Source organism: Podarcis pityusensis (genome assembly GCF_964106645.2).
Source record: "Podarcis pityusensis genome assembly, chromosome: 1".
Taxonomy (NCBI): domain Eukaryota; kingdom Metazoa; phylum Chordata; class Lepidosauria; order Squamata; family Lacertidae; genus Podarcis; species Podarcis pityusensis.
This window is the reverse complement of record NC_138028.1, coordinates 30098108-30124190: the sequence shown is the minus strand read 5'-3', so window position 1 is coordinate 30124190 and position 26083 is coordinate 30098108. Positions and strand designations below refer to the sequence as shown.

Genomic DNA, 26083 nt, shown 5'->3' with positions numbered 1-26083 from the left:
TTATTATTTAGATGTCCCCCATCTGACTGGGTGACCCCATCCACTCTGGGGGGCTGAATAGCACACCAACACCCCTATTTCCCTTTGCTCCTCAGCTGAGAACAACTTGCCCATTTTGTTTCCATTGATCCCCAATACCAAAGTGAGGGTCATCTATTTGTCAATTCATTGTGTTAGTTTTGATGTCTATATAGCCCTAAATGGCCAGGGACCCCATTACCTGAAAGAGCTTGTGTACTTTGCAATCGGCTGTGGAGGCACCTCTGGTCATTCCATCAACACAGGAGGTCAGAGGATCTATGACTTGCCAGAGGGCCCTCCTAATAGCGTCACCCTGGTTGTGGAGCACCTACCCCACCAATGTTTGTCTGGTGCTGCTATTGCCCATCTTTCAGCACCAGCTGAAGGCCTTTCTTTTCTGCCAGGCTTTCAGAACAGATATGAGTATGGCCTGAACCAGGAGACATTTATCAGTGTTTTGCTCTGTGCTTCCACTGTATTGCAATTTATTGTTTTTTCTCTTGTAACCATAGCTCCTATTTTATTGCACTGCAGTCTGTATTGTTAACCCATCCTAACATCATATGCAATGAAGGAAGGGATATACATGTCAATCAATCAATATTTCCAGTAACTGCTGCATGCTAAAGGCATGACCAGATTGGAAGAGGTATTCTCTCAAGATCTCTGCACAGTAAATGTGAAACATTACCTGGGAGACGCTAAATGCAGTACAGTATATACAGTGGCCTTAAAAAAATTTAAAATGATGATGATGATGCTGATAAAGGTCTTTAGCACTCTTGTGAGCCTTGCACAGAAGACCTCAGTAGTAAAAAGCAAAAGCAAAAGCAAAAATAAAGGTAAGGTATATGAATATCCTCATCCAACCCCAAAAGCTTCCATTTTGCTCATTGTGAAACATGATACAGTCCCTGGCTGGAGAGAGCTGCTAATGTTTGCTCTTTCACACCCCCTGAGGATTTCCCCCCCCCTAAAGATGTGCAGGTACAGAAATACCTCCCTGCATGTCCAGAACAGAAAAACAAATGGAGGCTGGGGGCAGGCATGATTGAAAGGAGAAATGAAAAAGCAAAAAATAACCCTGATACATTTCCTCCACTGTTGCTGGATGACAAGCAGGAGAATAGCAATGAAGATTACCACTGGGGGAAAATAGAAACGTATGAAATCTAACTTGCTCAAAAAACACATAGGAAAATCAGGTAGTAGTAGTAGTAGTAGTAGTAGTAGTAGTAATAATGTAACACCCCCATCTGGAAGCACCATCTGACTAGCTGCAGCAAACATAGGTCATAAACTAATGTGGGGATTTCGGTATTTTTTTGCATTTCATTCTATTTATAGAACCAAAAATGTGCCAGGTTTCTTTTTACAAAAAGGGAAAAGAAACTGCTTCCTGCCTAGGCAATTTATAATCCAAACAGACAAGAAAAACAGAGGAGGAGAAAGAAAAGAAAGGGGAAGGAAATAAGGTTTCATATGCAACTCTGTATGTTCACTTGCAATACAGTATTGTAGCTACCTGCACAATCCTACTCAAAAGTAAATTCTATGGAATGCAAAAGATGTGCCTGACTACTTTATCAAAATAAAATCAAAGAACAAAATCTTTGGAGGGAGGAGAGATTTTTAAAGTAGATGCATATATAAAATGAATGTTTTGTGTTTGGTGCCCAGTGCATTGTATCAATGACACTGACTAAATATGAGTAGGGGGAACTGCAAATATAGGGGGGGGGGGATAATCAGGAGAGATTTTAATAAAATTTTACCGCAAAGTCAGTTTCTTCATTGTGCAAGCATAATGCCTGTCTTCATAGGTAGCTTGCCATCCCTCCATTTTCTTTTGTTTTCTACTGGCAAACGGGAGTGTGCTTTCTCTCAGAGATTGTGCTGTGATATGAAGATTCTGTTCACCAGGTCTTGCAAGATTCCTAAAGATTGCCACACATTTCCCTTGCTGTGTGACGACTACTTTCTCTCATGCACTTTGAAGGCAAGCAGAATGTCTCATTGCCTATTGCCTGCTGGGGTTTATTTCTCTCCTGAGAACGGAATGTAGCTTTGACGTCCCAGGAGAATGAAATCCACTGTGACTGAAATCTTCTGAAGAAATTATATCCAAGCAAATTTCCTATATCACTGCTTTCTGCCACTGTGACTCAGCCCTTGTGTGGATAGGCTAATCTAAGGGACAAGCAGGTGTGCAATAGACATGATCCATTCAGTAACTGTCCTTTCCATACACCAGGCATAATCTGACCTCCAGCCTGTTATGGTTTTAGACAGAATGCAAATAGATTTATTTTTTTAAAAAATAGGAGATATATTATACTTCTTTACTGCAGTCCTATGAATGTTTGTAAATTATACTTTCAACAAATAGCAAAAAACAAAACCTGATGGCTATATATCCAGTTTCAGAAATGTGCAGAAAATGTGAACCAAGTAGAGTTGGCCCTATAAGGAAGATATGTCCCATTCCATGTGATGCTCTTGCGGAAACAGGCAAATATTCATTGCTGGGTTAGGACTTGCACATGCTTCTGTGTAGGCATCACAGATCTCATGCAGACCCCATTGAAAGTGCTGGCTGAGACCGTGGAGGTGGGCAGGGGTGTGTCCCCCATTTGTGGACCCAAGTCATGTGCCAACACTTCGTTGCATGCCACGAGACCTAAATCAAAGCCATCATCTTTTATTTTTTGATAACTTGTGTTCTATGGGACTAGACAAGACAACAGTAAATAGTTTCACATAAATAGTTTCACTAAAACCTCTAAAAAACAACTTGAGGGAACAGACTTTCAGGCAGTCTCATTCATTGAGCCCTGTACTGACACCTCGAGTGGGCAGTGACTTTCCAAGATCTCGAGCAGAGAGAGAGAGCCCTTTCTCATCACCTGCTACCAGATAGCAGCTGCCTGATCCATTAACTGGAGAGGCCAGGAACTGAACCTGGGACCTTCCGCATGGAAACGAGGTGCTCTACCACTGAGAGGTGATCCCTGATATTCCCCATGCATGCACCTAACATGTGCACCTAAACATGCAGAGTGTTAGCCCGTGTTTGCAAACACATTTTATACAGCCTGCCGCAACACAAAGTACAGTCATACCTCGGGTTGAATATGCTTCACGTTGAGCGCGTTCGAGTTGCACTCTGCGGCAACCCGGAAGTAAAGGAGCGTGTTACTTCCAGGTTTCGTCGCTCGCACACGCGCAGACGCTCAAAATGACATCACGCACATGTGCAGAAGCGGCGAAAAGTGACGTGCGCTTGCGCAGATGTGCTGTCGCTAGTTACGTTTTCTTCTGGATGTGAACGGCGCTCCGGAACGGATCCCGTTCGCATCCTGAGGTACCACTGTATTTTATAAATAAAATAGGTGATCAGAGCGCAAGAGCACTCTCTCCTCCTGTAGCTTCCAGCAACTGATATTCAGACGAATTGCTGCCTCCAAAAGTATCCTTTACGCCAGTGGTTTTCAATCAGTGTGCTGTGGCACCCTGGGATGCCTTGAATGATGGTCAGAAGTGCCATGGGCAACACTGGTCTCTGTTCCTATTTCCTCTTCTCTTCTCTGATGTCCTCTTGTGTCTCTGCCTCCCAAAGGCTTGCACAGCTGTTTGCTGCAGCAGCTTTAGCTACAAGCTCCCCAGACGAATGGTGCCTCTGGAGCTGGCCAGGAGGTGCTTCTCAGGCCCCTGTGGGGTAGTATGAGAAGGCACCTCTCTTTGGGGCAGGGGGGCAGCTCAGAGACCAGGGGTGGCAGGTGCAGCTGCCCAGAGGACTCCCAGGGAGAGAAGAGAAGAGAAGAAAGGAGGCTAAGGGAACACTCCACAAGGGAGGGTGTTCAAAAAGGGGTGAGGGGCTGCCAGCTCTGCAGGCAAAGGGTGACATAACTGGGTTCCTGAACCGCACAGGGGTGCCGCAGAAAGAATGTAGTTGGTCAAGGGACCCCTGGACCCCAAAAGGTTGAAAACCTCTGCTTTGCACAATTTGCCTGGCCTGTGGATAGTAAAGGTAAAAAAGGTAAAGGACCCCTGACAGTTAAGTCCAGTCGCGAACGACTCTGGGGTTGCAGACAGTTTTTCATGTGGCCAGTATGACTAAGCCACTTCTGGCGAAACCAGAGCAGCGCACGGAAACGCCGTTTACCTTCCCGCTGGAGTGGTACCTATTTATCTACTCGCACTTTGAGGTGCTTTCGAAATGCTAGGTGGGCAGGAGCTGGGACCAAGCAACAGGAGCTCACCCCGTCGTGCAAGCCCTAGGCTCAGTGGTTTAGACCACAGCACCACCCGCGTATCATTATGTAATTAAGTCACTAGGTGGCACTTAACTTGGTTGTATCTGGGTGTTGTTGCTCTGTTCTTGTTTAAAGGAGAAAATAAAGTTCTTTTCTAGCTTCCTGATTTTTTCCTCTGAACCCTCCATGACACCTGGAAATCATCTGCACTGAATATGTGTTGGGGGGGAGAATCCCCTCTGAGTAAATATGCTTAGCTGTGTAATAAATGCATGGAGTTAATTGTAAATTGTGAAGAAGCCCTTTAAGATAATAGCATCCTTTGTTCAGGAACCTTGCATTACTTCATTTTATTTTGCAGTAAAGAACATTGAATCATGTGCCACAAAAACGATTAGAAAATGTATTGATTGCATAATTTAAAAAACTCACTTCGTCTTTCTAGACAGACCAAGCACAGCCAGCTTGAGATTAAGGTGTGGTTCAGACGCACTGCTCCTGCAGAACCATATTTCTCAGTGAGTCACAGCTTTTGCCACTCTGCCTCTCGCAGGAACTGCACAGGGAGGACTGTTTTCCCCTCACCTTCCTCAACGGTGGATGTGGGCGATCAGCGCCACAAATGCTAAATCAAGCCCTGGTTCTGCTGCATAGGCTGTTTTTCAGGCAGCCTGATATTCTAGGCATATCCCCGTGGCAATAAAATGAGCATCACATCCCAGCCGTGACAGCAGAGGGAATCTAGAGCAGCTAAAAATACATCACTGGCTGCCTCTGAAGCTTCGCACGCAGAAGCCTTTTTCTTGTGACCTCTGCTCCCTCCCCCCGCCCCCCTTGCTCAGTTCAGGCACTGGAGGCGGATTGTGAACAGCTTCATCTTGGAGACACAAGTATGTGAAGGCGCAGGATGAATTCCCATGACATAGAGCAAACCAGGCTAGCATGCATTGTGTGTGTGTGTGTGTGTGTGTGTGTGTGTGTGTGTGTTAGCTGTGGAGTACAAACATGCTTGCTCCCAAAAATTCTCTTCGAAATCCTCCTGTGCAAATGCTGATGTAGAATAATCTTCAGCTTGTCTGAGTGCTCACATACCCAACACTTACTGAATATTTGTATGGGTGTCTGTGATTATCGATGTTTGATACCTGATCATTGGTCCCCTGCAAGTATTTGGAAGGGGACATGCAATGGCATACAGTACCTGACATGCAAAGGTATGAATATCACAGCGATTCCCCACCAGCATTCGACATGCACAGTTCAGTGGCAGACTTTGGGTTCTCAAATTTCAGTGAGCCTTATGTGATGCTAAAATTTGGCACGCGCCCCTGCCTCTCACGCTGCATTCTACACAATTGTTGTGGTGCCGGCACCCAGTATGACTGAACTGGTCATGCTACCCTAAAACCACCTCTGCACGCTTTTTACTTTCAGTAGGGCCAGGGCTAGGGCTGAGGTGGTCGTGGGCTACATAGAATCATACAACTACAGTGGTACCTCGGGTTAAGAACTTAATTCATTCCGGAGGTCCGTTCTTAACCTGAAACTGTTCTTAACCTGAAGCACCACTTTAGCTAATGGGGCCTCCCGCTGCTGCCGCGCCCCCGGGGCACAATTTCTGTTTTCATCCTGAAGCAAAGTTCTTAACCCGAGGTAATATTTCTGGGTTAGTGGAGTCTGTAACCTGAAGCGTCTGTAACCTGAAGTGTCTGTAACCCGAGGTACCACTGTATAGAGGCATCTAAGAGCCATCTAGTCCAACCCTCTGCAATGCAGGAATCTCAAGCAAAGCATCCATGGCATATGGCCATCCAACCTCTGCTTAAAAAGCCTTCCAACAAATGAGAGTCCACTAGCTCCTGAGGTAGTCCGTTCCATAGTCAAACAGCTCTTACATGTCCCTCCTTTTTCAGTGGGCCCTGCAAGGCTTACCTGACTGCAGTGGCATTGCTCCATGCAGTGGTGGGTTGGGACCTGCCGCCCTTTCTGATTGTCCTCAATGTCCCCTACGGATGCCAGCACACAGGGGCAATGTAAGGAATTAAAAGCATGACCCGAGAGCTGATAGGAGTGTTAGGTCGGGGGGCGGGGGAGAGAGAACTAAGAAGGCCCTGGCAGCTGCCCAAGGATGCCAATGCTGACGCCAGTGCTGACCTTCAGGGAAGACTCCCCACATTGCCAAGAAACTTCTGCATCCCACTCGCATTGCAGAGGATTCCTGGGCATGTGCCCACTAAGTTCACATGGAGCAGTGTCGGGCATCGCCAGAGCCCGCTGTGAATTGAGAGTGTGCCTTAGAAACAGCCAGTGTTCCCCAGTCACTGGCTCAGGGTGGAAGGAAATCAGTCACATAACCAGTGACCAAGCTGCCTCTTAGCTGATCTTTACACAGAGGAAGCCTAAGGCTGATCAAATTGCACTTTTAACTGTGTCTTCAAATTCCATGCTTGGGATTCCTCATATGTTACTTTAAAAAAGAGAGAGAGAGAGAAAAGGCAGCCTGGGGCACACCAGGAACCACAATGGGGAGGTGTAACCCTTTATTCCCCACACTGAAAATCCCCCAGTCTAAAGCTATTGGGTGCCATATGCAGCTTCAGGGGAATGGTGCAAGGGGAAAGGATTACACCCACTTCCCACTCCTGCACCCCACAGTCCGGATATGGATGGGACGACGACGACACTGCAGCTACTTTTAATTATTAATAATAATGAAAGTAAAGTAATAACGGCATTCAGACACATGTAAAGCACCACAACTGGAACCTGCAACACAATGCTGCAGTCTGGAGTGCTTCTGTTCACAGTTCCAGGTATTCTGCGCTCTGTCACATCCTTCTCCACCATACTTTCTTGTCCAGTGTTCTGGTTTATTTGCCCCTTCCCATCAGCAGTTGTTCAGCTATAATTAGGCTGTTTTTCTGCCCTCCCCTTAGAGTTTTTTCTAAAAGCTTTTCTCTCGCTCTTTGTACTGCAAAGCTTGGAGTTTCACCACACCTGCTGTTATATCCCTCGGCTGATTATCTCCTATTATGGATACATAAAGATCCATACTTTCCTATTCGTATGTAGGATGGTGTAATCTGACGCTAAAGAAACCAGGATTCCCCAGGAAAAGATTTTTCAAACCAGTGGTGTATCTAAATTTATTTTATTTTATACTTGCCATGCAATAGCATTTTTAATCATAGCATTTGCAAGTTATGCAGTGATATTTACAGCATTTGATAAATAAAGAAGAGTAATTAGTATTTGCTATTTGGCATCTGATAGTTTATGAGATTTCATATCTGAAGGCTACCAAAATTAAAACAATATAAAATCCTACAATCCTAAATGAATTGTGCTAAATGGCTCTTAAAGGATAAGGACTTTTATTACAGCATCACTGTGTGTGTGTGTGAGAGAGAGAGAGAGAGAGAGAGAGAGAGAGAGAGAGAGAAAGAGATTAAGGTGCTACCAGACTTCTTGTTTTTTATACCAAAGACTCCCTCTGGAAATTGCAACAAATTTATATTATTCATATTCTGAATTTTCAGTTCAAACATTTCACGTTCAAAACAGCAAAATTCAATTTTTCCTTCAAAGCTTCTCATTTTAAAAAAATTAAATGATGACACTGGAAAATGCAGCAGTTTATAGATTTCTGTTCCTGTTCTGTTCCTATTGCCCTCACACTCCAGCCTGGTAAATCAAGAAAGTCAGGTGGTCTCTGCTGCTGTTTGGCGGCCATCACTTCTCATTTGGTTTTACTACACACAGTGAAACACCCCAAATATCTCTGGTATTAACATGCACTCTAGAATGCTGCAGCTGTGATTGGATCTATTTATAACTCTCCTCTTACATTACCATCTCGAAAACATCACATAAAAGAGGAAGGTAATGAAATCTCCCCTTCTCCAGCCATCTCTCTCTAATCTGAAATGGCATTTCCAGGAGCTATTTTCAGTGAACCAAGGAGTCTAGAAACAAAGGCATTTCTTTCTCTCCCACTCAGACAGCATTCAGGCTCATACAGAGCCACAAAGTGATCTCCTCAGTACCACTCACATACATATTTCTTCCACATGGTCCTATATTATTCATGTCATCTTATTCACACAAATTTATCCTTTCTTGCCAAGACTTTATACACAAGTCCAAATCCTCTGACCTAAAATTTCCTTTCAGCTACACAAATATAAATCTTAAAATACTTCCATTTACAGTCCTTGATACAGTATAATCCTCCAGAGGCAAACATTAACTGTCTCATCCACATCTATGTCTCCGCAGAGTTCTTTTAAGGCTGTTTCCTTTCTCTGTTCCTTTGTTAATCACCCAAGACTTAAATTATCCACCCGCTTATGTCCCTCGCTCTTTCTTTTTTTCTTTTTCTTCATCAATGAAAATTGTTCCACATTAATGATCAAATTCATTTCCTACTGAGATTTTCTTGGCTTCTTTTAATCAGTGGGTGTGTTTATAGTCATCTTACCCTGTCTTCGAAAATATCCTCCGCTGTCTAGATTACTGAACACATGTTATGTGCCTCTGAGTAAAGAAAGACTTGATGAATGGGTGTGTATGAAATTGCAAATGTGAAACCTTGTGACTGCTACAGAGATGAGATTGTCACTGTTCATATCTGGTGAGTCTATTAATGTTTGTACACATGAAGCTCTGATGTCTAGAAAATATTCAATAATATTTATATTATAGTTTTTCGTTTTTTAAAATCCTGCTTTTTTTGAAGGAGCTCAGAGCGGTGTACATAACTCAGACTCTTTCAATGTACACCATTTGAGCCTCACAACAACTCTGCGAGGTAGGTCAAGTTGAGAGATAGTGTATACACACACACACACACACACACCTATGCATACATATACCCATTCATCAAGTACTTAGGGCTGTGAGGAGTGAAGGCTGCTCCCTGCAAGGCCCTTTCCACCTGGCCTAGAGGGCAGGGCCCACACTCACCAGCCCCACTGAAGAAGCTCCTCATGGGGCTGGAGGAACATCGCCCGGCTATTGTTTTATTGATTTATTGATTTAATATGCTGTACACCGCTTTGAGGTTTTTATTAAAAAAATTAAGTGGTATAGAAATTGAATAAATAAATAAATAAAATACATATAAAGGTAAAGGGACCCCTGACCATTAGGTCCAGTCATGCCCGACTCTGGGGTTGCGGCGCGCATCTCGCTTTACTGGCCGAGGGAGCTGGCGTACAGCTTCCGGGTCATGTGGCCAGCAGGACTAAGCTGCTTCTGGCAAACCAGAGCAGCGCACGGAAACGCCGTTTACCTTCCCGCTGGAGTGGTACCTATTTATCTACTTGCACTTTGACGTGCTTTCGAACTGCTAGGTTGGCAGGAGCAGGGACCGAGCAACGGGAGCTCACCCCGTCGCAAGGATTCGAACCGCCGACCTTCTGATCAGCAAGTCCTAGGCTCTGTGGTTTAACCCACAGCGCCACCCGCGTCCTTTAAAACACATATACCCATTATTAATTTACACAGCGACACTTAATATGTTTGTGAATCTAGACAGCAGGGGATATTTTTGAAGGCATGGTAAGCTCACCCGTGAGAATCATGGCTGAATGGCAATTTGAACCTGGGTCTCCCAAGTCCTAGACCAGCACGATGACCACTGCACCAAACTGGCTGTCACTCCCTCACTACAGAATGCTGGCTAGTGTTAATACATCTGTGCTCTCCTAAGACTGAAACATTCTATGCATTCCAGTCTCGGGGATGCTGTGTGTTCTCTTAAAGGGCCAGGAATCTACAGAAACGTTCTTTATACGCTCACAGGAAACAACAGCATTGATCAAGACTGTATGCTATAGAAGATGGTTGCTACATCATTCTTTACCACTATTTCCAATGCGGAAGGTGCAGTCTAAGCTTTCCAGTATGAGCCTGCTTCCTTTCTCATCAAAAGTCAGGCAGCCGTGGCCACGATGCAGGAACATGCACAATCTTACTGGGGAACACTCAGTCTTTCACCATCTCCAGTTGCTTTCCCATTCATTCTCTGCAGCCCTGTTCTTAACATAAGTCAGGGGTCAGCAAACTTTTTCAGCAGGGGGCCGGTCCACTGTCCCTCAGACCTTGTGGGGGGCCGGACTATATTTTGGGGGGGAAATGAATGAATTTCTATGCCCCACAAATAACCCAGAGATGCATTTTAAATAAAAGCACACATTATACTCATGTAAAAACACCAGGCAGGCCCCACAAATAACCCAGAGATACATTTTAAATGTATAAATGTTTAAATACATTTTAAACAGTCTACTCATGTAAAAACACGCTGATTCCCGGACCATCTGCGGGCCGGATTTAGAAAGCAATTGAGCTGGATCTGGCCCCCAGGTGTTAGTTTGCCTACCCATGACATAAGTCAACAAGCTTAACATGAGTCAACAGTGTGATGCAGCAGCAAAAAAAAGCTAACGCTATTCTAGGCTGCATCAACAGAAGTATACTGTCCAGATCAAGGGAAGTAATAGTATCATTCTATATTCTGCCTTAGTAAGACCACACTTGGAATACCGTGTCCAATTTAAGAAGGATGTTGACAAGCTGGAACGTGTGCAGAGGAGGGCAACCAAGATGATCAAGGGTGTGGAAACTAAGCCTTATGAGGAGTGCTTGAAGGAGCTGGGTATGTTTAGCCTGGAAAGGAGGAGACTGAGAGAAGATATGATGGTCATCTTCAAATAACTTAAAGCTGTCACATGGAGGAGGGAGAATGCTTGTTTTCTCCTGCTCTGGAGGGTAAGATTTGAACCAATGGCTTCAAGTTGCAAGAAAGGAGATTCTGACTAAACATTCGGAAAAACCTTCTGACAGTAAGAGCTGTTCGGCAGTGGAACAGACTCCCATGAGAGGTGGTGGACTCTCCTTCCTTAGAGGTTTTTAAACAGAGGTTGGATGGTCATCTGTCATGGATCCTCTACCTGAGATTCCTTTATTGCATGGGGTTGGACTAGATGACCCTTAGGGTCCCTTCCAACTATAAGATTCTATGATTCTATTGTATCCTGTCATACAGAACAGGTAGCATTGAAGTGTAGATGTGCATAAGCATTCTTCGTTCTTTCTTTCTCTCTCTCTCTCTCTCCCATTCTCCCTCTCTCTCTCTCACACACACACATAGTGTGGGGAGGAGGTTTGGAGTGGAGGAGCATAAAACAAATAACTTTTCAAAAGGCAGTAGAATAATATCACCAAAATGGCAGGACACTCCAACAGTTAGAAAGACAGCGTAGCACTTGTCTCTAGTCTAAAGAGTCATATGAATTTCCCCCACCCAGCTGTTACAGGTGGAGAACAGGCAGCTGCTTTCTAAAAGTTAAAAACGAAAATCACAAAATGGTGTGATCACAGGAAAGGCAATTTACGCTAATCCCCAGCGAAAGAATGGGTACCATTTAAAGGTGCTTTCAACACTTATGGAAACCTATTCCAAACATGTTCCATTAGTACAATGGAAATATTAGTTGTGTGCATGGGGGGGGGTGTATTTTTTTTTTAGATAGATACCCAATTGAGTGATATTCCTGCATCAAATATGCTTCCTCATGAGAAATCACAATGACATTTGTACCAGGGCCAGCCCAATACATTTTGTTTCCCGAGTTAGAGCAGAAATCTTGCCCCCCATCCCTAAGTAAAAATGTGCAATGTGCAGCAGAACCCAAGGGCAGTCAAGTTATTTTGGCAATAGAGGCAGAAAACCCTGAAAGCACCTCTTCCACTCCCTGGCAGTAAAAATATAATAATTAATTATAATTACAAGCAATTAAACATCTATCAATTTGCTGCCTGTTCATGACACCCAAAAATCTGCTGCCTGAGGCAGCTGCCTCCCTCTGCTTAATGGTAGGGTCAGTGCTGCCAACTGTGAATTCATCATGCCCCTCGTAGTAACCTGGCAGGCTTTTAAATATGTCCAGTCCAGCACACTTTTGTGTGACCTGCCACTGAAAATAGTTCAATGAGTTAGTCAGACTTCACCTCATTTCATGGTTTTTTACCAGTTAGGATTCCGCTTCCTGTTTCACACACTTTTGCAGCTCATGAAAGATGTTTGGGTCTCATTAAATAGTTGCAAATCCTCCAATTATTAGTCTGAACAAATATTTTTCATCTTTCATTGTCGCAGGCCACCTTTTCATTACAAATACCTTCTTTTTAAAAAATAAAAATTAAAAAGTACATTTTGCAGAAGAACACCCACTGAATCAGTTCACTAATCCTGAACATTATCGCTCTTTGATGTTTTCCAATATTCGTATACAATTCCACTGTAATAAGGGTCCAACTGTTACACATGAGCGATCGTTGTGCCATCACAAATCTCAGTAACAATAAAAACACGAAGCAAATGGAGGCTGTATTTTATAGTGGAAAACTTTCACTGAATGGATTCCACACACACATACAAAATGACAGAAAATCAATGCCTGTGTATGGAAGAGGTAAACTCATTAACCAAATATCCATTATGTTCACTTTTGCACATACTGCTTCAACTGTACACATTTTAGCCAATTATTTTGAAGCTGGAATAAAGCGTTCCACGTTTTAAATGCTCCCCCCCCCCCGTTCCTTCATTATGGCAGAAAAACTGCATTCTGTATTGAATTCAGTGGGAATGGAGGCAATCAAGAAATAATTATTTCCTTGACAACCGGCTCGGTTATCATTGGTACAGAAATAGTGTGGGCCTTGCAGTTGTCAATCATGGATGAGACAGGAGGCACTCTAGGGAAAGCCTTCATGGGGGGGGGGAGCTGGGGGGAGGGAGGGATGCATTGCTAAATAACATCCTATATCTGAGTCAGGGAACTGGAGTGAATGAAAACACTAAGTCAATAGTGAATTGGCACAAGGCTTGAAATGTTTCCCCTTCTGTTTGACATGTGTTCTCATTAGCATGTTTCCAGTATGGTATATGGGCGGCTAGAAGGGCATCCCTCTGAACAAAGCCTCCTTTATCCTGAATAAAATCACTTGAAGGGGAGGAGTGTTTCACTCTCAGTACTATCCCGCCTGCATGGAACAAAATGTGTTATTATCAGATGACTTTTTCATCAGCAAATCCTCCTGCAGTGTCAGAGTGATGTGGCGCTTTGCGATGTCGCAACCGTTGCCACTTCCTCTTCGAAAAACACTTAACACGCATCCACTGTGACTCATAGGACTGGGTTGTCAACATGCCTTTTATTTCTTAGAGAGCATCTTAGGCTACATTATGAATTCAGGCAGAAAACATCAGTGCAAAATGGGGTCTGTGGGGTAAATTGACAGTTTCCCTTTTAAAATAAACTAGGAAATGAATGAACTAATTTAAGGATTGAACACGCACACACACACCAGTTCCAAAAAATTTCCATGTATTTTAAAGGGGAAAATAATTGTATGTATGTACGTTGTTATTTTGCATGTAGATTTCTGCATTCAGAGAGAAAATGTAACATGAGAGGCACTACAGTTTAGACACTTATGCTGCAAATTTTCCCTCAGAAAGTGAGACAAACCCTTGATTTTTAAAAGCTGTTTGTGATTCTAGGGTGTTCCATTTCTTTATTTATCAAAAAGCTATACAAGAGTGGCTTGATTGGCTTGTAACTGACATGGTGGTTTGTCTTTTTCTTCTTTTGAGTGTGGAAGCAGGCTATGAAAAAAAGTCCAGCAGGCCTTTTAAAAAACCAACACCTTTACCAATCTGTCAGTGAGTGAAAGCCAACTAAGTCATACTCAGAGTAGACTCATTGAAATAAATGGGCATAAATACTTAAGATTTCATTGACTTAAGTGTTACTTAGTGGGATATCTCTTATATGGAACATCAGATTGGAATGTAATAATATAAATAAAAGAAATTCTAGCATTTATCTGGAAACTGAAACTCAAGCAAGTTCCCACAGTAAATCACAACAATTCATTTTTGTTTCCTTCATACCACCAAAGAATATTTATCATGACTAGTTTGTAAATGTCCAAAATAGCAGCTTTGCAATAACACACATTTCTGACATTTACCATAACATATAGGCTAAAAATGGGTTGTTGTCAGTCTGTAATCTTCCTGTCTTCAGACCAAGGACACATGAACTCATAGGCCTCCCTGATACTGAGCAGACTGGTTCATCTAGCCCAGTCTACTCTCACTGGCATGGCCCTTCTAGGTCTAAAAGAAACCTTTCCCCAAAACTTTTACTTGAGAACATTTGAACGGGAGATACGAAGCACTGAGATGGTGCTGCAATTCAAATATCAAAGCAATGAGCAATGGCTCATCCCTAACTGCAGCTGAAGGGGAAATGGTACACTGCTGAAAAATGGACAAGAAACAGAGTCTTTAGGAGGTTGGGTGGGCTTTTAAAGCTATGGAGAATAGACTACAGGTCTTTAATAATATGTACTCCAAATAATGACACATAGCTTTAGGACAGAAGTGCAACCCTCTGCAACACTTCTTTTCAGATGTTCCAGCCAGCCACCTTCATCCAAGAGAGAATCCACTGCCCACGCCACATCAGAGGACTTGGGCAATTAGCAAAAGAAAAAGTTTGAGCAACTTGAAACATGAAATCTGCTGCCCAACTTGTATGACATGGACAAAACAGCTGGAAGGATCAATGTCATGAAGATCAATGTCATGAGCTAAGACCTAGGAGCTGCTTTATGAGCTAACACCTGATTTCACAAATAAACATTGCAGGGAAGGCTTAATCCGTTTCACAATCAGTTCACCATCCCAACTGAAATGACAAATACATATACCAACACTGCTGGTTGTTGTTGGGAGAGAAAGCACTATAGATCCGAAGCAAATCTCCCTCCCCGCATGACTGCTAATAATTAGGGGGTTGCTTTTTGTTTTTGCTTTGTTTAAAGCAGCATATCCTGTTCACAAACTTCCTGCATCATGTCTAGTTTGTCTTTCAGAGAAGGGAGATGGGGGCGGGGGACAGGAGCCGGCAGTAGGACAGAGTGGCTCTGTTCTCTGATTAATCAGCAGTTCTCAGGAAACTGCTGTGCTACTGTGTAGAATCATGGGAAATGAATGACTTCAGATTGTGGGTGGGATATCTGAGCACAAGCAACCGCCATGTTAAAACCTCACTGTATTTGTCAATATGGCGTCATACCCAAACGTGGATTGCCCTGCAAAAGCAAACAAGTGAGGAGCATCTCTGAACAATTCTGGCTTGCCCTGCCTACGCCATCCATTATTTAGTCACACTTCAGCAAGGTGCCATTTATATAACTGATTCATTCATACCTCTAAACTTTCATTTAATAATAGGCTTATTACTGAGGACCATGGAGTCTTAAAGTCTGCATTGCTATGATTTCACCAAACAGGGCAGACACTACCTAGTTCAGAATCTGGGGCATATACAGGATTGCCATCCGGCCAGAAAAAGGGAATGAAAACCCTGCCTGGTTTGCTCCTCTGCTTTTAACTGATTTGAGACACACAGCAACCCTTGGTTATCTCGCATGTTTAAGGTAAGGGGTAGTCTCATCCTGTTTCACCCCACAGGGTGAGTGCTGTGTGGAACCCCAGACCTCCACCTATTCATCTGGCCCTAGTGGTATCACTGCACCTACTGATAGCCAGCTACTCTGAAAACTCTTCATTCTTTTTTTTTGTGGACTTAAACTAGTGGCAATAATTTGGAGCCACTGAAATTTTTGCCTCTTATTGAAATAAATTACTTCCCTCCTCATTCAGTCTCCACTCTCTGACACAGCCTAATGTCACTCTGAAATCTTTTCAAAGATAGGTCAGGTTTCTCCAACTGACAAGTACAGACAGGAACATCAACTACAGGAGCAGCAGTTTCGGGATGATTTACATTTTCAACATTAAACACCATGACCTTTCACAAAGGGAAGGAGGGCTTGCCTTTGCTGATAAGAAGGCGCTGGGCTGACACTCTCAAACTGAGCCCTCTGTGCTCAAAATCATTGGGAGTTAGACCCATTGCCTTTTGTCACAGTACACTTAGGTATTGTTTTTAGGAGCCTGGAAGCGGGTGGTGATTCTGCTAAATTGGGCTTGTTGGTTTCATTGAAGATCTCCCTAATTTTCTCCTCAGAATTCAAGTATTGCTGACTATAACGGATAAAAAGTGTGCATTAACAATGAGAGCTTCTGCTGTACTGTCTGGAAAAATGAGTGCTGATGCAGGGACTGGGCCCACAGATCTAGAGGGAGGAGGGATCAACTGAGCAAATCTGTCAATTTTGATTGCTTTCAGTTTCTCATTTTTCCATTCTTCAGTTCTCCACATTTTCCACATCAGTTTGTAAATTTTATTTTTTTTAAGTCCTCAAGCATTGTGCGTGCATCAAATGTGCACAACTTGACAGTTGCCTGTATTTATATGCAGACTTTTACCCAGTATATGCATTTTTGTACCGAATATTTGCCTAGAGAACTGGGATTTAAACTTCAGAGAAATGCTAATTTAGAAGGATGTCTGTGTTTCAGTTCACATATTGTTCTGGGAAGTGTGAATTCGGTTAACTGAAACAAATTTCTTCCCTATTCTTACTAAGGGCATCTTGCCTAAGACACACACACATATACACACACACACACTGGAACTTTCCATCCAGGCTCTTAGTATTGCTCCTTAAAAATGGGCTTTTAAAACTAATTTTAATGTATTTCCATTCATTTGCTATTCTTTGTCATAGGGCTTTATGCATAGGCTTTGGGAACACAGTATCTAAAAAGATAACAAAAATAGTAAATAATAACCTTGCCAGAAATCAAAATAAATAACCCCTAGCTTCTCCTGAGGCACCGAACACCTACATCACCACTTGAAAATACTCAGTATTGCCCATATGATCCCACAGGAGAAGGGGGCCTGCAAAGGAGCAGCCAAGTTTGCATAAAAGCTAAAGCCCAGTCCAGAAAATGGAATGCAATAAAAGTTCAGCTTTGGCAATCCATGTCCCTGTGGAAAACTCAGAGCCAGCAAAAACAAAAACAAAACTACATTTTGCAGGACTATGAATGGCCCACACAAATAGAATCTCCATAGATGATTCTCATGATGAGTGGTACTTCTCTTTCAGCACCTTCTGGGAATGTTCACATCATTACCATGGCTAGACTTGAAAATAAGGTCCATATTTGAAGCACTGTTAAAGAGTCACTGTTCTTTAGAGGGGTAGGGAACTGCATTCCTTAAACAGGTGATTTACTATTGTCAGAAATGACCATCCCAATATGATCAGTGGAAAGGACCTTTTCAATAGTGGGCTCCTTCAGGCAGAAGGACTGGAATGAATGAATGAATGAATGAAGTATATATTCAACTAAAGTCAGCACTGAGTGCAAATTTCAAGCTGTGTGTGTGTGTGAAAGAGAAAGTAGTAATGTCAGAAAAACCCCACATTTGACATTTGTTTCTCATATTTCTCTGAGACTACAGCTTCCATCCACATGGATTTTCAGGAAACTCTGTGCCCCCACATATGCTTACTAGAGACTAAAACACTTTTTTTTACATTCCTTAGCCAGTAATGAAAGAGGAGTTAATCAGGAGACTCTAGTTTTACTGAGGTTCCTTTCCTCTCTTTCTATTCATTTCAGCCTCTAATCCACCCATTGAATATGTAAACAAATCAGAAATTACAAGGCCATTGACCCAGGTTAGATGATCATGTTAATAAACCTTGGGAAGATTAGCAGCTTTATGGTCATGTTCCTATCACATAAACCAGCAGGTGCCCCTCTCAGTACAAAAATGGAGGCTGCCAAGGCTTTCTTTAGGTTGTTCTGTCCAAAGAGAACTGCTGATTCTTTCATCCTAGGAAGTTGCACACGCCCTATAAAGACACCCATTACTGCGTGGAAGGTTAACTCCTGAGAGGATTCACCCACCTAAGCTAAAGAAGTTAACCATAATTGGTGTGAGGTAAAAAAATTTAAAAGGGCTTTGCTCCATACCAAAAATATATTACTTTCAATTTTGGCAACAGCATTAAAAACAGCCTTCAATGACTCAACGAATTTCATAGAGATATAATTAAGCCTCCCAATCCTGTGGTGAAATCAGAGATATCCACATTTCACAACTGAAGAAAATTGAAGGAGAAAGCTTTAGCAAGTTGGCCAAAGAGAAAGCCAGCATTAAAACAAACACTGAAAAGTAGGAAATCCATTTACAGTGGGCACTGCCCTTGCCCTGGATTATCTGAACATGACAAAAATCTGGGTCAGTCAAATATTTTGTACTTCTGTAGGATTCTGTTTGTTTAATGAATGGAATGCAGAAATAAATCCTCCACTGCAAGGAGCACATGGAGCACATTGGTGTGCAGCACCACACTGCATCTACACTTCTTTAACTGGCCCCCTACGCATGTCTAGACTTAACAGTGAATTGTGCATCATCACACAAAAGATGAAGGACACAGAAGAAGGAGTCTTTCAAAATGATAGAGCCTTCTTCAATAAAGGGGTTTCAAGTACTAACCTGTAAAACATGTGCAATTTGCTTTTTTTATGCAGCCCTAAAAACTGGGAAAGAATTGAAAAACCTTGGGTATTGTTCTTTTAAGGTCTATGGATGAAAGAAGGAAAAGAAAATAAGGGCATGGGAAGTGACATCCAGTTCCAGCTCTTATCTGGTATCTCAGGAAAGGCTTTCTGATACCTCAGTGCAACAGAGGTGAAGTTCTGGGTGGTTTGTGTCAATGTAACAGCAGCAGCATTCTACTGATCTCACTAAATTGCCTGCCAGCTGGAACCCCATTATAAAATGTTCCTGCCAAATATTAGGAGTGTCAGGTTGTGCCAACATCGCTTGCTCCAGGGTAGCCAGAGTGAGTCACTGAACTCTTGAGATTCACACTGCAAGTTCTTCAAAGAAGCAGCTGCGGTTTCTGTATGCACAGCAGACAGCGCCTTATCAGTACTGAATAAATCATGAAAATATTGAAAACAAATGTTTTGACTTATTCCTGGTTAGAAGGTGTTAAGGGATGTCTGTTTATTTTCATACATATTCAATACTTTGACCTCTTCCCTGTGTCTTTGTGACATATTTACCTAGGGGTCTAGGCATATTAAAAACAAATGGAAATGAAAAGGAAGAGCTGCCTGGTCCTGCAGAGTTCTGGAGTGAACAGGAGAATGTTAAAGTCCACCAACCAATGACTGAAAATTAGATTGAAACTAGCAGTTTATATTCAGTTTTTCTCCCCCAAATAACAGCCCAACTCTATATGCATGAAATTCTAAAGCTGTATGTTGTTTCTGTTTTACAAACTCATAGAAAATGTACCCTTTTGTGTAGGAAATAACATGCAACCTACTACACATGTAATTGTGCATACATGTAAACATTTTGTAACATATTACATAAACCCCAAGCTCCATCTCGGCAGTGGTTAGTAACTTGGGCCGCAATCCAAAGTGCACTTACTTAAAACTGGGTTCCGTTGAGTTCCTTGAGGCGTATATCTTCAAACTTGCAGAGCTTTATTCCAGGGTTCATCATTTGAAACATATCCCTTCTTCCCAATTCCTGGGGATCCTAACAAATGTGGCACAATACAGAATTGACAACTAGTTGTGGGAAGAATGTACTGCACAAGGAACAGTTCTGGTACTGCAAAGGATGCTCTCAGATGATAGTTCTGTATTTGCACAAGTACTACATTCAAGATAACTTATTGAACCCTGGACCAGCTGAATAAAGCTTTGTGCCAAATAACATTGGGGGGGGGGGTACACACTTTCATTTCATACATTATCATTATCATCATCATCACATGACCAGTTCTACCTTACCTTCCCCTACTTCCATGCACACAGCTGCAAAGGCAGTCATTTCTCTGTTTTGTTAATTCAACAATATGTACCAGTCCACACATGATCATTCTTCTTTTTGTGCTATGCAGACTACTACGCTATTTTCAAGCTGCTCCCCTTTCACTTGATAAAAAACCATCTGCTACAGTGGAGTTAAGAGAGCACAGGATCAACTCTCAGCCTTCACTCAGAAGTGTTAGATCATTGTTACTACAGGCAGCAGAATTGGGATAGGATTCTTTTCTATATCATGCACAAAAATAGGGTAAACTACAACTAGATGAGAGGATTAAGTGCCTCAATGCCCACCTCCCACCTAATGTTACTGTTTAAGGCTCTTGATTGTGCATTGACAGCCACAGCCCTACTAGTTCCGTACCTGATGTCAGATGTGGGGCAGGGAGGCATGGTTTTGGGGAAACAGCCTCTGGGCCAAACTGTAACCTGTGCCAGGCTTACTTAGGACCACAGTTTCCCCTTCCCTGATCTAAGCATTGGAACTACGTATTTAATATTTCTGACAGTTAAGAACTAAAAATGTGCTTCTAAATGTTTTGAGCACAGGGGTAAATTACTGAGGCTGCAATTCTAAGCACGTAAACTCCATTGAATATAGTGGGATTTACTTTTGAGAAAACATGCACAGGACTGCACTTCTTATCAAAAAATTGTTCTCTGCATATTGGTAGTGACAGGGGCTTCGCCTACAACAATTTAGCAGGGAGATGACTTCACTGGTGCTTGTCCCTCAGGTATTATGAAGTCGTCTCATGAGGATGGTTTCACTAACCTTACTTGACAGCAAATAATGCACAGCCTGCATGTACGCACAGCAGGGGCTCGTGGCAAATTCTAGCCCCTTGGTGCTTTGCGCACCCAAATCACGCACATCTTGAAAAACAAGGGCTTCTCTCCTGGAGGTTTGGGGGGGGTTGGTATGTAGCAGGGTCAACCCCACCACTGAGTATTCAGGCAACTGATTTGGGATTATCATGAAATGGCAGCAAATTGTTAGCTCTTGTTCCTTATTATTGTTCTTATTATTGAGGGAGAGCCGCTTACAGCATTTTCTACCTCAGGCGGCACAATAGATTTAAGCCTTCCCGAATTTTGGGGTGTGGAATTGCTGTTCTTCCTCAGGCAGCAGAATGCCTTCGGACAACCGTGTGACTAGCCATTTCCAAAGCCCTGCAGACTCTGCCTTCATTATGTGCATTTTGAAATATTGTGCATTTAATTGTTTTTATTTTACATCTCTGCAGTTTAAGGCACTGCGGTTTTAGACTGTTGTAAGCCATACAGAGAAGTGGATGAGGGGGTGGGGGAAGAGGGCGAGAGAGACGCCTCGACGTGGAACAAAGCTAAGCTCTGGCAAAGCAGGCAACTTGGGTCCAGCCGCCCCACACAGCCCAGAGGAAAGAAAACCCTCCCAGAGTGCACCGCGGCGGCAGCTCCTTCTCCCGCCCCTTCCCGCTCTGCCTACCCTGAGTCATTCCATCGGAACTAGCGTAGTTGTAGTAACGGGACGGGGCGGAAGGAAGCGGAGCGCTGCGCGGGTGGGAGGTTACGAGTTGAAGCCGAGGTGAAGCGCTGGCCCTGCCTCTGAGCTCGCCGCCGCTTCCTCCTCCCTCTCCCTTGCAAGGGCACGCGGCTTCTTTTGTAGCCTTTCCTTCCCGCACTTTCCAAGGCGCGCTGGATAAACCAGGAGATGGCAGCCCCTTGGCTAGGGGATGGGAGCAGAGCCCAGGAGGCAGGGGGAGGCCCTCGGCCAGACCCTTCTCGAGGAGGACGCCCATGGGGACCCCGAGAGCCTGCAGTGCAAGGTTCAAGTCTCCCGTCCCCTCCTCTCCGACGGCCTGTCAGCCCGCCAGTGACGAGGACGCCTTGCAGCGCGAGATCGAAGAGCTGAAACGCAAAGACCTCGCCCTGGATCGGGAAATAGCGCAGCTGACAGCTGAAGGATACAGCCTGGAGGAATTAGAAACCCACATTTCTCTGCTCCATGAATACAATGAGATAAAAGACGCTGGGCAGATGCTGTTGGGCAGGCTGGCGGTGATCCGAGGGGTGACCACCAAGGAGTTGTACCCTGAATTTGAACTGGACGTGAACGACTAAGTGCGACACTTCAGACCCCTAGACTGTCAACGTTAAGGTCCCACAAGTCTTGCAAGTGCAGGTTTTCCTGGAAGCACCTGATGCAGCCAAAGCTGGACTATAATGATGCAGTTGCACCAGGGCCTGTGTCTGCAAGAAGCCCTCTTGCTGTCTGCCAGCTCACTGCTTTGCCTCTCCATCTACGTGTGCTGCGGTATACTCATACGTACAATAAATGAATAAACTTTAATTCGATATGTGTTTTCTGTTTCATGCATTCCTTTCGCTGGAGTTTGGGAAAGGGTAACCTTTTTTGGGGGTGGGGACAGGGCAAGGCCCCCAACCATCTTTATCCAGCCTTGGATGAACCAACAGGGTTTAACACTTTTTCTAAAGTAATGGATGGAGAAGCTGTTGAGCCTATTTCTCTGCTGAGAATTGACGCAGCCTCTGCTGGCACCTCTGCCCTGGCTTTTGACACCTGAGACGTGCGTTGTCAGGAGCCACGCTAGTTGGGGGTTTTTTTGTGTGTGATTCCATTGTAGCTTTAGAAAACTATTTGGAACCTTAGGGTGAAGAGGGCGAGTAATAATAATAATAATGGTTCAGGCAGGAATCGAGCTCCTTCCCCCCGCCCCACATGGGAGAGCCTTTCAGACCCGAGATTAATAATCCTGATGTGTTTGTTCAGCCTCGGTTAACAAATCCTGTCACGACAACGCCACGCCCCCTCATATCACTGGAACAATGGCGGGACTGTATCATCGCGGCAGCCTGGCTGGCGGGGCCGGAGCAGGGAGAGAAAAGGATGACAGCGGGGAATTCTGCCCGGGCTCCTCGAAGCCGCGCAGGCGCGTTGCGTGTCCCCATTCGGAGCCCTTCTCAATGTTGGGGGGGGGAGGGAGTGTGGGGCGAGAGAGAGAGACACGTGACTGTCTAGTCCGAGGCCCAGTCAAGTGGAGTTAATTCCCTTCTGTGTTCGCAGGCCGCGGCATTCCAGGGCTGATTCTCCCAGGGTTTGGTTCTGCAGAGCAGCCAAAGGCGGAGCTCCCTGCGAAAGCTGCAACCCGAGCGGTGTTTCCAGCCGGAGCTCGCCCTCTCTCCCTCCCTCCCTCCCTCACACGCCACAGTTAAAGCTGCTTTTCTTTTTTTAGCCTGAAAACAAACCAGCCTCAGCAGCTCTAGGCATGGGGCAGGCAGGCAGGCGGAGGAGGAGGGGGAAATGTTGAACAGCTGGGCAGAGTCATCATCGCTCTGGGAAGGAAGGGCGGGAAGAGAGAGCGAAGGGAGAATCTGCAGTTAGAGAAAAGCCATCCAGAGATCACCCAGGAATGTGTTTTGTGTTTCGTTTTGCAGCCGACTTTCTCTCCCAAAATGGAGGACAGCAGCTGGGGGTGAACAGCAGGCGCCGGCGCCGGGGGGTGAGGGGCAAAGGGGTTGCGCGGGGTTTCAGAGGCAAAGCTGACTGACGCGAAACAAGTTTCCTCCGAAAAGGGTCGCAGACCTCAGCAAGGATGTCGCCTTGCCCACTCAGCGCCAGTTAAATGGGGGGGACATGCGCGCTTCGCCTTGGCTTTTCAGACGACCATCAAAAGCTGGAAAGAGCAGAGTTGTGCCAGTGTGTAACCACACAGACGTACACAGAACGGGAAACAGGCCGTCCTGGCTGATAATATGGCCCCAGAGAGCCTAGCCAGGGGCTGTTTTTGATTCCCTGCCCCCCGCCCCCAATCCGCATTTTTGTTTATACTCCTCCCCTTGGTTGAAGCATCCGGCTAAAACACCAAGGGGCTTCTGAAAAAATCGTGGATGTCTCACCTAAAAGCGAAGGAGCAGAGAAAGGGGCTTGGAGGACTAAAGCGAGTTTAACAGGCATTCTAACATTCACCCCCCCACACACACACGTGTAGAGGCGAGGAGGGCAATCCATCCCATACTATTCGCCTCGAACCAAGCCACCTTGCTACAAACACGCACCATCTTTTTGCCTTTAAAAAAAATGCACACCAGGGATATGCTCTTGCCTGGAACTGTTTTCGTATTTGACTACAAACAGATGCGCTTCTCCCCATGTGCTCTTAAAAGGACTTCCAATCTAGGAGAATTAATGTTTCACTGTAGGATGTCTCGCCTCCCTCCAAAAAGAAAAATGCCACCATCGCCCTCCATCCTGGGCTGCAATCCTATTTCCACCCAACCGTTAATCCAGAGGTAGTTTTCTTTAAGAGACATGCAAAGAGTAATCATTGGCCTTCGGCTCTTGTAACTGATATGAGGAGATATGTGGCTTTGATAGAAGTTACACGCTGTAAATGGAGAATAATGGCTCGACGCCAAGGGGGAAGCTGCGCTGCTTTCAAGACTAACTTTGTAAGAGTCAGCGTAACAGTGACACTCCAGTCCTCTAATGCAAATCAACAGGATGTGTCACTTTGGCACGGACAGGCCTGCCGGCACACAATACAAGCAACTCTGTTATGAATGGGGAGGTTTTTTTTTGGGGGGGGAGAGAAAGAGAAACACATCAGCAGGAGGAAAATGGCCAGAAGCAGGAGAGAAGACTTGCTAACCCCCTAGCACACTGCTGCTCTCAGGAAACAACATGCCTCCCTTTAAAAACAAAGAACAGGCTAATTGGAAAAGAAAGCTCAAGGAGACTGACACCGTTGCAGATTGGCTCTCAGTGCAAAGAGCATGAAATCCAGAAACCTGAAGCACAAGGACTGGGCTTTATAGGATCTGAGTGACACTTGAGCCACATTTCTATGCAGGGCACTGCTTTGCTGTTTCCGTTTGTTGTAGCCAGAATAACTAGGACCACACCTCCTGATTCAGCACCACCACCTCAAAATTAGCCCATCCCTCTTTACTGCAGATATCTGGTGTGTTTTCCATAGCTTCTCAGCTAAGGAATTTCTGAACATTTAAAAAAATGTCTCCCCTGATATGCATGTTCTGCCTTGTTCCCGAAAATCCCCCAGCTGCTTTAGGACGTAGCAAGGAATAAGCTACTCTTGGAAAGCTGTATTTTCAAAATGTTTAGTTACCACCCCCAAGCAAAGAAACCCTTAGCATTGCAGGGGAAATGAAGGAATTCCAGTAACTGACACACGCACACCCTTCTCCACCAAAAAGAAAAGATTATGGTTTGTCAGCTCTAGATGACTTTTGAAAAGCCTCTGCAGTGAGGATCAAAGAAAGCTGGCTCATATGCCCAGACTAGCTGCTTAATGGGTCAGAGTAAAATGAAAGGTCACATGGCTGCAGAAGACCTCCATACAACAAATGCCCTCCAGCTATGGTTAACTTTAATTAACTACAGTATTACAATTCACAGCAAGCTTGTTTTTCACACATGCCCACTGTCTCTTGACAGTCTCCTTGTCAACAGAAATAGGAGGGGGAGGGGGAAGGAGTCAGACTACCTTGAAAAAGATGAATAAAAGGGGAGAAACCCTGCAAATTAAAAAGAAGTCTCTGGGGAATATTTGGGTACAATAAATCCACCATAGGGAGGGGAGGAACTTGTTATATTTCTTATAGACATATTGTTGACTGATGCTATTATTTCTATTATTTAAAATTCTAGGATTAGGATAAACATACAGCACAATCCTATTCCTATTTACTCAGAAATACGATGCATGTATTCAGTGAAGCTTACTTCCTAATAAATACCTGTATTTATGTTTGCAGCCTTACATATATATTGCTCATTGGTCACTTAAATAATTTCAATCCATATATATTCCCGTATGCTAATCACACATTTTAAAAAACTTTTTATTTTTTAACAGAACAAAATTTAGGATTATTTTGTACATGTTTATTCCAATCTAAAAAGACTTCAGTAGGT

The 26083-nt window shown here is 44.0% G+C and overlaps 2 protein-coding genes across 5 annotated transcripts in view; one reads left to right on the top strand and one right to left on the bottom strand.

The window, feature by feature from the left end:
- The window catches only part of LOC308462189 (uncharacterized protein), a 138031-nt gene extending 117334 nt beyond the window's left edge, over positions 1 to 20697 (bottom strand). For all 4 annotated transcript variants that reach the window (XR_013979056.1, XR_013979057.1, XR_013979058.1 and 1 more), the window contains exons 1-2: positions 20510 to 20697; positions 19742 to 19852 (exon numbers count right to left, since the gene is read on the bottom strand). The gene's annotated coding sequence lies outside the window, so the exon portion shown is untranslated. The remainder of the gene's footprint in view (positions 1 to 19741; positions 19853 to 20509) is intronic.
- Positions 20698 to 21625: 928 nt separating this feature from the next.
- SWI5 (SWI5 homologous recombination repair protein) lies at positions 21626 to 22482 on the top strand. The gene has a single exon (XM_080980084.1). It carries the CDS (start codon positions 21925 to 21927, stop codon positions 22246 to 22248), a length of 324 nt encoding a protein of 107 aa, XP_080836210.1. The 5' UTR covers positions 21626 to 21924; the 3' UTR covers positions 22249 to 22482.
- Positions 22483 to 26083: the final 3601 nt, after the last annotated feature.